The sequence below is a fragment of the Ictalurus punctatus genome, chromosome 1 (genome assembly GCF_001660625.3).
Source record: "Ictalurus punctatus breed USDA103 chromosome 1, Coco_2.0, whole genome shotgun sequence".
Classification (NCBI taxonomy): Eukaryota; Metazoa; Chordata; class Actinopteri; order Siluriformes; family Ictaluridae; genus Ictalurus; species Ictalurus punctatus.
Genome location: NC_030416.2, coordinates 6,511,257 through 6,524,067, shown reverse-complemented (window position 1 = coordinate 6,524,067; position 12,811 = coordinate 6,511,257). Strand labels below are relative to the sequence as shown.

General features: G+C 42.5%; 1 protein-coding gene across 3 annotated transcripts in view; it reads left to right on the top strand.

Annotated features, from left to right (window-relative positions):
• Positions 1 to 12,811, top strand: part of jarid2a (jumonji, AT rich interactive domain 2a) — an 83,163-nt gene that overhangs the window by 30,484 nt on the left and 39,868 nt on the right. For all 3 annotated transcript variants that reach the window (XM_017467313.3, XM_047154157.2, XM_017467309.3), the window contains exons 4-7: positions 479 to 648; positions 4,821 to 5,042; positions 8,901 to 9,061; positions 9,882 to 10,932. In XM_017467313.3, coding sequence (XP_017322802.1) covers positions 479 to 648; positions 4,821 to 5,042; positions 8,901 to 9,061; positions 9,882 to 10,932 — 1,604 coding nt within the window. The remainder of the gene's footprint in view (positions 1 to 478; positions 649 to 4,820; positions 5,043 to 8,900; positions 9,062 to 9,881; positions 10,933 to 12,811) is intronic.

Here is a 12,811-nt window from a genome sequence, read left to right as displayed (position 1 = left end):
AGGAACAGTGGGCAGTTTAACTGCTCAGGACAAGCAAGGGACTCGTGAACAACTCTCACAAAACATAAACACAGTCGTGGATCATCCAGGTAACGACTCATAGACTCGTTAAGAATCAAGGGTTTGACCAGAGTCATTTTTTCATAAGTTCAACTACAATCTTGTCTTGTGGACTATATGTAAACATCTGTTATGTGAAATAACTTCTTCAGGACAGGGCTAAATAAAAAAAATAAAAATAAAAAAAAATCCCATTTTTTTATTTTATCATCCCTCTTATTTTCTTAACAGTATTAAGATTTAGCAGATTCTACAAGGGGTACGCAAACTTTTGAGCACAAGCGTGTACGTGTGTGTGAAATATATAAAGTTATATACTGACTGTATACAAATGATTTGTTCAGTGTTCTAGTACATCGCACGGTGTTCCGGCTTGAGTTACTCACGAAACGTCGCACGTCTCTTATTCTTTCCCCAGACCAAGGCTGCAAGCACAGAGGAAATTTGCCCAATCTCAGCCGAGCTCTCCTCACGCCACTCCGCTTAAACTCCTCGAGGCCGTACCACCCAGCCCTAGCCTTCCTCTCAGCGATCTCACCAAGTGCAAACCCAAAACGGAGGACTTCCTCACCTTCCTCTGTCTAAGAGGTAAGTCACTATGTAGACGAGGGAACAGGTTCGGGACGGGAAAAAACGAACGAGCGCGTAAAGGGAAAAAAACTGCCGGCGTAGTTCTAGAGACAGCCGTTCGCTCGAGCCGGATGGCGGCTAACAGATTTCATTGCCGCTCATTCGTTGACAGCGCTGTACTGGCGGCGGTCCCAGATGTGCAGTGACTGCTACTGTCGTTCTGGCACAAACCGCCGGGTGTTGAGCTACGGCTTCTAAATGCGTTTAACCTCAGTCCTCTCCGTCTCGAAACCCCAGAAGAGGGTGGTTTATTTTCGCGGCTTGTCTGATTATCCTAGCGGTCAAGGTACAGGAACGACGTTCTTCTTAGACGCACCTTTTCTCTGGGTTGTTGGAATCGGTGTAGAAATGGGATAATAATCCCACCGTGTGAGTTTTTACATGTCCTGCCAATCCCGAGTGGAATTTTCACCTACTTTTTACAACGTAGCCCTTTAAACCTCTTCTTCAGCAGAGCTCTGACAGCTCCCATTTTGAAGCCAAGGAGGCCTCAGTTCAGTTGTAGCGGGTGTCCAATAATACGTTTTATGGGAAGCTACACTACATTACACTCTTAGGAAAAAACGTGCCTCGAGGTTTCTCCGCTGCCTAAATGGGTTCTACTTGGAGCTCCGTGTCAGAGGGGAGAGTCGTTTGTTTCAGATGGTACCCTCCTCCCCAGAGAGTATTAGTTACGGCTGTAATGTGGCGGCGTCACGTCTTTCCACTCTCCATCGTTCTCCGACGTTCCTGCCTCAGCAGCCGTTTCAAGCCAGAGCAAACATGGCGGACTGCAGGTAAATGATCTCCTTACACACATACACCACTGCGGTGTGTAAAAAAAACAACAACAAAAAACAAACAAACAAACAAACAGAGCAGACTGATTAAAACTTTTGTCTTGCGTTATTGATTAAAGGGCAAAGTTTTTAAAAATGAAAAGCATCTTTCCCAGTGCCGTTACTCTTCATCCTTCCTTATCCACGGTTAGTACGTGGTCAGTCTGCAGAGCTGACTGGTATGGCACGTGTTGAAATTTAACACGGAGCTTCTCATTAATTTATAAAATGCTGGATTCGCTGTGTAATATTTTAAGACGATTGCTGAGCTGTAATTGGTGGATTCATTCTGGACTGTAGATGGAATCGGCAAATGAGGGACACTCAATACCTCAAATGAACCCTGACGTACACAAGCAACCAACGCAAATATAATGATTATAAGCTGAATAATAATAATAACATTTTATATATATATATATATATATATATATATATATATATATATATATATATATATATATATATATATATATATATATATATATATATTTATATTTATTGTGCCCGACGCTCCCTGGGATAGGCTCCAGGTTCCCCGTGACCACGAAAAAGGATGAGTGGTATAGAAGATGGATGGATGGATATATAGAAGATGCATTAGGAGATAAGTAGTGATAAGTGCTGCAATGCAAAAAAACAAAAAACAAAATCCTTCAGATATGACAAGGAAGGAAAACGAAGCCCGAATAAGAAAGCAAGAGGAGCAGAAGAGTAGATCATGCACCCGTCAGCCACATCTGTCTTTTAAAGCCACAGAGATTTCTAGCTTGACGTGAAGCTGCTCATTGATGATACTATAGCAGCTTCTCCAGTCACCTTTAAAGAAACCGAACACACACACACACACACACACACGCACACACTCTTTCAGACTCAGAAAAACAAGCCCGTTGCCATAACACCAAGTGCGTAATGTAGAAAAAGACACAGAAGTAGGTTTTCAGTCAAATACTCAGTAACCTTAAATGTTCCTACTCCATTTAGCTCCATCTCCTGCACCAAGAAATGGCAAAAATAAATGGACACACGAAGCAGTTACACTGGATATGAGTCAGAGCGTCAGCCATTGTGTTTTCTGGTCCTGTGATGAACAAATCCCATCTCTGATTTGGAAAACGAGTGGAAGTGTTGAAGGGATTACGACCTGTATAGACCGCAACAGGCATGCTGAAACGTAACGGCTAAATTACAACGGCGGTCCCTTCACAACACGATATGCTTAACCGATGGGAGACTAATCGCTTAGAAGAAGAAACTCTCCGCATGGTCCGACCGCCACCGTCCCAACGTTACCGACATCCCGCAGTCTGCGACATCGATCAAAACCATAACGGTCTGAACGTTCCTGGAACATCACTTTTGTAAATGCCAAAAAGACCAAGACCGCTTTGACCTCACATTGAAGCTCCAGTACTCACGGTGACTTCCACGCGAGGGGAAAGTGCCGTGGTGTCCAACCAGCCTGAGAAACCACCTCGTGTTTCTTTCCGTAGTGGGGAATTTGGAACGGCTGACCCTGAACAGGACATCACTGGATATATCGTAGAGGGGTTGAATCGAGGGCACTGGGATTTTAGTCTTTTTTTTTTTTTTTTGCTTTGATCTCAAATTCACTTCCTTTCACGTTTTTATCAGAACGGCTTTCTTCCCATGCGCACACACACACACACATAAAAAAAAAATCACATGCTATAGCGCACAGCTCTGGTTGCATGCACTCGGTGACCCTCCTCGCATAAATGGCTATTGAGGGCATGTGTAGAGCTTCAGAACAGCCACTCGATTATGAGCTCCAGAGCCTTCAGGAAGGATTAGGAGCAGCGTGGATGAAGAGAGACTGAGGCCATGCTGCTGTCTCCACGGTTAACCCTTCTATGCTGTCTCTGGCCTGGAAAAGACCAGTGAAGTAAAAGGATGTTGCATGGCAGTAGGTGATCAGTCGGCAGTAAACAGAGTTGCTCTTGATAGTTACTTTCACTGGGGGGGGTGTGCTTTTACATATGGGGTGCTTTTACATATGTAGTGTTTAGTCTGTTTTGAATTCTACTCGGGTGTGTTCCTACCCTCAGTGTGCACTCGGGCGCAGACCAAACTAACCGGTCTCGGACACGCTGAGGTTCAACGTGAACTCCATCTCGGGTTGATTTAGCGGCGAGAAAGTGAATCCGACCTTGAACTGCCGGAAGAGAACCGGCCAATGACGTGTACGTCGGGTTGAACTGTGAGGAGCTGAAGCACTGCGGAAACGCCGCGCGTCCCGGAGATTATCCAAGATCCAAAATATCCAAGACGCGAGGAGCAAGATGTTTTTAAACTAGTTATTTCATTCTATATTACGTTTATATGGTGATTTATTTAGCTCTGTGTTTTTGTTGTTGTTGCGTTAATGAACGTAAGAGTTTTACGAGTATGTTTTAAACCCCGAACACCTTTCAGCCAGCGCAGTGTTAATCCAAAGCAAACCAAACGAAACAAAAGTAGCAAATTTGTTCCGATAGATTTATTGAATCCGGCTTATTTAAACAGGGTTTTAACTCTTAAACCTGTCGGACATGACTACCTGACTGTGAGTTACATACACTGCTCGTATTGGGGGCGGCTGTGGTTCAGGTGGTCGAGCGGGTTGGACGCTAATCGTATGGCTGGCGGTTCGATTCCCGGCCCACGTGACTCCACATACCGAAGTGTCCTTGGACAAGACACTGAACCCCAAGTTGGCACCATGCATGGCAGCTCTGCTACCACTGGTGTGTGAGTGGGTGAATGAGACTCGGTGTAAAGCGCTATATAAGTGTAGACCATTTACCATGAGGCTATTTCAAAATAAAAATAGCCTGTTGAACCAGAGGGAGCATTCTGGAAGTTTCTACGCCGAAATGCGGCTGAAGCCGATAACAGGTTTTTTTTTTTTTTTTTTTAATTATTATTATAATTTTTTTTTTTTTAATCTTGTGTCGAGCCAAAATTTGTCGACTCATTTCAGTGCAGCAGTGACAGTAAGTGTTCAATAATAAAAACTTCCTCGGCCCACTTCATTAAAATGAACACGGCCGTGCTCTCGGCAGCTCGTCTGTTAATCCCGGCTGCACCCATATTAAAATATGCAATACATGTGACCAGATTTATCTTCTTTTTTTTGTTTTTCTTCCTTAGGTAGGAACCGAACACTTCTTGATGAAACTGCATAAGTGACGGTGGCCCTGTTTATTCTCGCCTCTGGGCGCGAGCCGTCTCGTTTCGTCCGGTCTCTTCGGCACACGAGCGCTCGTCACTCACCTCCGCGTGCTTTTGTCTCTCGTTCTGCTCCAGGTTCGGCTGCGTTGCCCAGTAACATGAAGTACTTCGGGAGCGCGCACGACGACGAAGACGCTGACGGAGAAGAAGACGAAGAAGAGGAGGAGGAAGAGGAAGAGGAGGAAGAGGAGGAGGAGAACGAACGGAGGAAACCGTCTGCCGGTAACATCGCATCTTCCTGTCAGGTCTCTCCACGCAGGAGTAAAGCCTCGAGCAGAGTCGTCGCGAACGGAAACGGTACTCTCGGCTCTTCCCGGCACCCTTCTTTCTTTTTCCCCTCATGATATATATTTCTATCTGACTGTACATGTTCCATCAGAGCACAAAGTACATTATAGCAGGTCCATAATAAAAACCCCCAGAGCAGTTCATTTGCTTTCCATGTCACAGCTTTGGGCAGGTGAGGTACGGTTCTGCTTTCCTTCTCACCATGCGGTTAATGATGCGTGTCTATACACCGCACTCTGTCAGAGTTCCCACATTTTGCTGCACACTAGCCATGTAGCACAGGGAATTCATATTTCCTGAGACCTGCCGCACATGTGCACGCAGACACAAAGGCTCATGATGTCACCATCCGGTATAACACTCTACAGTCCAGTATGAAGTAATCTTTAGAGTCGGTGAAGCGCTGTATATTTAATATGAGAGTCAGGAGTCACGTTATATCGTACTGCTAGAGCTGGGCAATAACGAACGACAACCACTTTAACGGATACTCTAGAATCGACACGTTTCTGGAAGGCGTAATGACTGGAAGACTTTTTTTTTTTTTTTTTTTTTGCGCATCACATAACTTAAAGCAAAAAAAAAAAAAAGCTAATAAACTCCTAACTAATACGACCATCGGAACCGAGGCGTCTGATCCCTTGATGCAGATTTTCTACATTTTAGACTTTTTCTGTGGAAAGAGAATAACAGAAGTGACCAAGAAGAGCAACTGGAGATTATGTACATGATTATTAGTAATGTTTGAAGTAGGGAGCTTCTCTGGCCTCGAAATGCACAACAATAAATGTAATTTATTCCAAAAAAAATCTCATTTAAATACTCATGAGGAAACACGGGACGCTGGAGCGTAATGTTCTGTAAGGGTACTTTTATTTATTTGTTTTTCTGTGAGTGTTCGTTTAGTTTCTTTAGTAAGGAATACTGGAGTCACTGTATATACTGTATTCACAGCAATGGAAAGTGATGAATATTTATTAAGGAAGGCGGGGGAAAAAACCCCCCTCGGTGTAAGGATTAGAGTTTGTTTCACGCCATGTTCAACTTTCTCCTACGTGTAACCCGACTCCGGTGCTCACTCGGCACAATCAGCCTTGTAATCCGACACCGTGGTCACCCGATCCTCCTCCACACACGTGAATCTGTTCACACGGACACTTTAATCTCTCGTGCATCCAACCGCTTACATGCGAAGCGCAGCATCGCATTTATTTCCCATAGCCGGGTATTTGTTTTCATTTTCGAGCTGCTTGAAGTGAGGTTCCGAGACGGGACCCCTTCCTCAGCCCGTGCTGGAAATGGTGTCGCTCTCGTCGTCGCCGCCGCACCGCACGCCGTACCTGCATGTGAAACCGGGCTCGGAGAGGCAGCTCTGGGTGAAAAGTAAGGAAGTTGACAGTTTAGTGCCGCGGCGCTTTATACAGAAATGCCAGCCCCTTCTCCCTTCTCATCTTTTTTTCAATAAGCCACTGATCCAGACCTGACTTTTATGTGCAGTGTAGTTGATAAGTTGGTCCCAGGAGAAGCTCGAGTGCAGCTTTCATTTAGAAAAGTGACCCCAAAAAGCATGTCAGTATGTGTGTGAATATTTTAACTGGATAATTTTGTTGGGTTTTTTAAATTTATTTTTAGGTCAGGAATAGGACATGTTTAAATGGTGGTCGGAAACTAATGAAATGACTAAAAGAGGTTAGAAGTCTCTCTTATATCTAGTCGTTTAGTCACTAGTCCTTTAAACCCATTCAATATAATTTATGCGGAATCATGACCTTTTTAAAAAAATATTTCTTTTTCTTTCTTTCTTTATTTAATGCGTAAGAGGAAAAAATATGGGCATTTTGCAGCAGTGAACTCTCCTAGCTCTACACCTTTGCCCTCATAAAAAAGGTTGAATTATGAGTATACATGAATACACCATTTGGAATCCATTTAAGTAGCTGGGTGAATAACTGCCAGCAAACTAGCTTGCATCTGTCAAAGTTAATCACAAGTTAGGTTTCAGTATCTTGATTTGCACTGTAATGTTCTCAGCTAAATCTGTCAAAAAAAATAAAAAAAATAAAAAAAAAATAAAATATATATATATATATATATATATATATATATATATATATATATATATATATATATATATATATATATATATATATATATAAAACCACAACAATCCAAACTAATTTTTTTTCTCTGACCCGAAATGTCAAGAACCAATGGGAATATGTTAATATTAAATCCAAATATGTTGCGCAATCATCATGCCAATGTCTTAAAAAGTTCTGTAAGGCCTTCAGAAAGAAGGCTGTGGATGCCTATATGTCTGGCAAGGGATTTAAAAAGATCTCCAAATTATTTGAAATACATCATTCCACTGTAAGGAAAATTATCTACAAATGGCACAGATTTCAAACGACTGCCGATTAGTCCAGGACTGGCATGTTTGGCGCAGTCCAAAGACAGCGTTTCAGGAGAAGCACCTCATACCAACCGTGAAGCACGGTGGTGGAAATGTGATGGTTTGGGGTTGCTTCTCTGCCTCAGGGACTGGACAGCCTGCATTCACTGATTCAACTTTGAATTCTGCATCATATCAAAGAGTGCTTGAAGTAATGTGAGGCCGTCTGTCTGAAAGTTGAAGTTGAACTGAAAGTGGACCTTTCAACAGGATAATGATCCTAAGCACACTAGCAAATCCACCAAGGAATGGCTCAAAAAGAAGAAATGGAGGGTTATGGAATGGCCTAGTCAAATCCCGGATTCGAAATGTTCTGGGGGATTTGAAACGGGCAGAACGTGCAAGAAAACATCAAACATCTTACAACTGAAAGAATATTGCATGGAAGAGTGGTCAAAATCTTCCAGCAAGCCTGGTGCACAATTACGCAAAACACCTACAAGAAATTATTTCTGCTAAAACGGGCAATACTAGCTTCTGAGGCCAAGGGTGTACATACTTTTCCCACAGAATATTATCACATCTGTTGAAATTCCCGTTGAATAAATGATCGGAAAAGCTCATTTCGCTTATGGTGGTGTTCAGGTATATCAACTTTATTAATAGGCAACGATTCAAAGATGATCAAATGTTTGCTTGTCCAAATATGTCAGAAAAGCCAACGATTTCCATGGGGTGTACTTATTTATTCACATGACATTCAGGAAGAGCTAACCATGTAAAAATCAGGGTTTTAGAGATTGGCGTACTTAAAATGGTTTAGTGCTGATGCAGGGTTTCAGTCTTGAGAGAACCCTGCAATATTTTGTCTCTAAACTCTCATATTATATAGATGAATATAAATACTGGATTACACACACACACACATATATATATATATATATATATATATATATATATATATATATATATATATATATAATATATGTGTGTATATATATGTGTGTATATATATATATATATATATATATGTATGTGTGTGCGTATAAAAATATATATATATATATATATATATAAATATATATATATATATATATATATATATATATATATATATATATAATATATATAATATATATATATATATATATATAATATATATATATATATATATATATATAAATAAATATATGTATGTATGTATGTATATATATGTGTGTATATGTTGTATTCGGATAGTTCAGTGGCATTTGCTTATGAGACTATACTCTTCCTCTATGTCTGTGCTCTGTTTTGTTCTACTGCTGTAATGAAACTTGTCTGTTAGTCTGTCTAATCACTAATTTACTTACCTGGATTGATGGATCTTTATTGAGATTCTGATTTTCCTTTTTAACTGTTGTGCATAAATGCTCTCTGTAAAAGTGAAGGCTCTTCCTAATGACACATTTGCTGTCTCTCTCGCTGTGTGCCAGTGTTTAATGGGCATTCCCGGCCAAGTGGGGAAAGGGAGAGAAGCCTGAGGGTCAGGGGGAAAGACCGAGTCCAAGGAAGGGAGAGGGGTTCAGAAACAACCAGGGCTTCAAGCACACACAATCTCCGGCCCAGCAAGCCTGCACTGGAACACAAACAGCAGGTAATGTTGCCTATAAATAATGGATGATTGTTGATGCACACTTAACTAATGTGAAAAAAAAAGTCCCTGAAATATTTTATGTGCTATTATACATGGTGTGTAGATGTGTGTTCGACTGAAAGAGATTGTTACTTATGATTAAAAAATATACATATGTATGTATGTGTAGGCATTTTCTCACTTGCACTAGACCATGAGTGATGGGAAGAAATGTAAGGAGAGAGCCTTAAATCATATATACTGCCTGTACATAAGTTTTTTGTAGTTCTGGAAACTGTACTGTTCACAGTAAAACAGCTTGCAGCAGGCCTATAGCAACACATGATGTCATCACATCTCTGCCTAATCCCCCCTCCCCATCCCCTGACACACATTTAGTGCACTGGAGCTAGTCATGCTAGATAAAAGCTAGACAAAAGCACAGTGTTTGCTGTTGAGTGTCATAAACTACTTTGACAAGTTGTGCGGGTAATGAGTGTGCTGGTGGATGGCGAGGTTTGGGTGACACAGTCACTTCCCCTCCCCCAACCTCTCGCACATTCGCAGGCTGAACAATCACAGTAGATGCGCACACACTCCTGAAAGAGGGGCAGCAAGGCCTTTAGTAAGCCCTCTAGTGGTGAAATGTGGCTTTTCTCTTACTAAAACCGGTCAATATATGGAGCGTTTTTTCCAAATTAAACCAAATTTCTTTAACTGAAGTGTTAATAGCATATTTTGGCGAGAGAACCAAAATTAATTTAGCACTGTTCATTTGTGCGATTTTACAAACGACACAATCAGCATGCTTGCACTTTCTTTTTTTTTTTTCCCCCACCAGCCCCATAAAGTGACCCGACCCCAGCGAGCCGCTTCAGCAAACAGTCGGAAGGCACGGAAGGAAGATTTGCCACCGCTTCCCCTGACCAAATCTGTGAAATACCCCAAGGGCCATGTGACCTACACCAAAGCCAGACTGTTGAAAGAGGCGAAGCTAGAGCTGAGTGCCCCGAGGCGGCACTTGGGTTCACAACACACCAACGCACACCTTCAGCACAATAACTCAGGAAAAGCCCAAACTGGTCGCAGCAGGACACAAAAACAGTTGCCACCATCATCCACAGTCAGACGCAGTGGACTGCGACAATCGAAGAGGCAGCTGGAGATGGCGGTGGTTAAACCGAGCCAAGCAGGGACTGAAGTGGAGGTCAAAAGGGTAAAGGTGCAGGTCATTCCTCTGGATACACGGAGCAGGAGAGCAGCTCAAAAGACTTTGCATACAGGAACAATGGAACTGCGAGTAACGGGACCCCGGAGACCCAAACGAGCCTCTGCTGGGAAGTTACCGCTCGTCAAACGGACGCAGTGTAAAGCCACATCTCGGGGCAAGAGCAGCTCCGCTACCTCAGCTCATCATCACCACAGGGACGTCCTGAAGCCAGCCACGATTGCCAAACCAGCCAGGCCTCTGAGGCCCAGCGAGCCTATCAAAACAAACAATCCTACTGACCCTAGTGACTCACTTAACTTAGCCAAATCTCCTAAACCAGCAGAGCCCAAAGTTGGTCAGGACAAGGAGCGAGGCAAATGTGGCGTTGTACCCGAGATGACAGAGGTTCCTGTGTTCCATCCAAGCCCACGTGAATTCCACGACCCTTTGGTGTACGTGGAGCTGGTACGAGAGCGGGCCGAGCCCTTTGGCCTCTTTCGTGTGGTTCCACCAGCTGGGTGGCGGCCTGAGTGCAAGCTGAAAGAGGAGATGCGTTTTGTCTCACATGTGCAACATGTGCACAAACTGGGCCGACGCTGGGGCCCTAACGTGCAGCGAATTGCCTGCATCAAGAAACACCTGCGTGCTCAAGGCATCAACATGGAGGAGCCACCATTAATCGGTATGGATATACAGTGGAAAGATGTTTTCAATCTTACTTTTTGTACAGTCTAGCATTTTTTGGCAGTCACGTCAATTCCTTCTAAACCTGTGTAGGTATGTGGTCCACCATAAGTGCCTTTTGACAAATGGGGTGGTGATGGTGGTAGTTGGGGGGGGGGGGGCACTTCAAAAAAAAGATGAGAAATCAAGTTATGGCCAAAACTGGTGTGTACTATAGTTACAAAAGCAAAATTACACTGGGTAAGGAGCCATTTTAACAAACGCAGTGGTAAAAACACTCCTCCTCACACAATGGACGTCTGGGTTTTATCGGGTTTATAACGTTACTTCTGAGATACACGCAAGAGAGAGATATTTCGGGAAGACCTGTAGTTTTCAGAGCTTTGAATCGTAAATAATGTTCAAATTTGACCATGCGAAGGGTTTACCCAGGCTACCACCAAAAGAGTGAACCCACCCAAGCAGGTACCGCATTTCACGGCTTAGTTGTCCTGCTCTTGAAGACTCTGAGCATTTCGCAGTACGAGGGATGAAAATGTTTATTGTTACAGCAGGAATCAGAACGTAGATTTATTGGCCACTTGCACAAGTTTCTTAGTACTATGGGCATAAACGGATTGTTGTGCAGAGGAAGTTGTATCTGACTGCAATGTTTCTTAAGCAATCACTGCTCCTTAAGTATAGTGTAATAATATTTTAATATATTAGACTTGATCCACTGGCCCATCATGGGGTCATTTAACAAATCTCCCTTGAGCTGGGATTAAAGATTGAAAAGGCCCTTAAGATAATGGCAGAAATTCTGCCAAGAGGTAATGATGGCAAACGCAAGTCGACAAGCATGCCAAGCAAATGGTATTGAAACACAGGGAGTGTCTTCATATCAGTGCCAATTTACACACACAGTGCCCTTCACTAAGATTGGCCACCTTGGTAAATATGAGCAAAGAAGGCTGTGAAAAATTGTCGTCATTGTTTAACCTTTTGATCTTTTGTTAAAAAAAAAAAAAAATTAGAAATATTCTCTGCTCTCATGGATATCAAACAATTGCAAACACAACACAGGTTTATTAAAAAAAAATATCCTGGTTAAATTATAGGTGTGCAACTGGCACCCCAGGAATTCATATGAGAAGAATATATTTGAAATATATTCCCATTGAGTATTTTAGTCCAACTGGGTGATGGGGAACAGGAAATTGTTCAACCATGACTTCCTGTTTCACAGGGGTATAAATATGAGGTAACACACAGGCCAGATTCCCTTAGTCATTCATAACAATAGGTAAGACAAGGAATATAGCTGTGATGTGCGGCAAAAGGTTGTTGAGCTTCACAAAATTGGAAGATGGGAATGAATCAATGTGGAAGAGGTCGTGTGTCTATATTCTCACAATACATTGTGAAGAGGACGGTTCGAGTGGCCATAAAAAAAATCTCCAAGGATCACAGCTGGAGAATTACAGATGTTAGTTGTGTCTTGGGGTCAGAAAGTCTCCAAAATTACAATCCGAAGTCACCGACATCTCCACAAGTTGTTTGGAAGGGTTTCAAGAAAAAAGCCTCTACTCTCATCCACAAACAAACTCGAGCGTCTTCAGTGTGCCGACACTACTGGAACTTCAAATGGGATCGGGTTCTATGGTCAGATGAAACCAAAATAGAGCTTTTTGGTAATAAACACCAGAGGTGGTTTTGGTGCACACAGAGAGGTAGCCATGTGGAGAAGTACCTCATGCCCACGGTTAAATATGGTGACTATTTAATGTTTTGGGGCTGTTTTTCTGCCAGACGACCTGGACATTTTGTTAGGATACATGTCATCATGGACTCTATCAAACATCAACAGATATTAAATGAAAACCTGACTGCCTCTG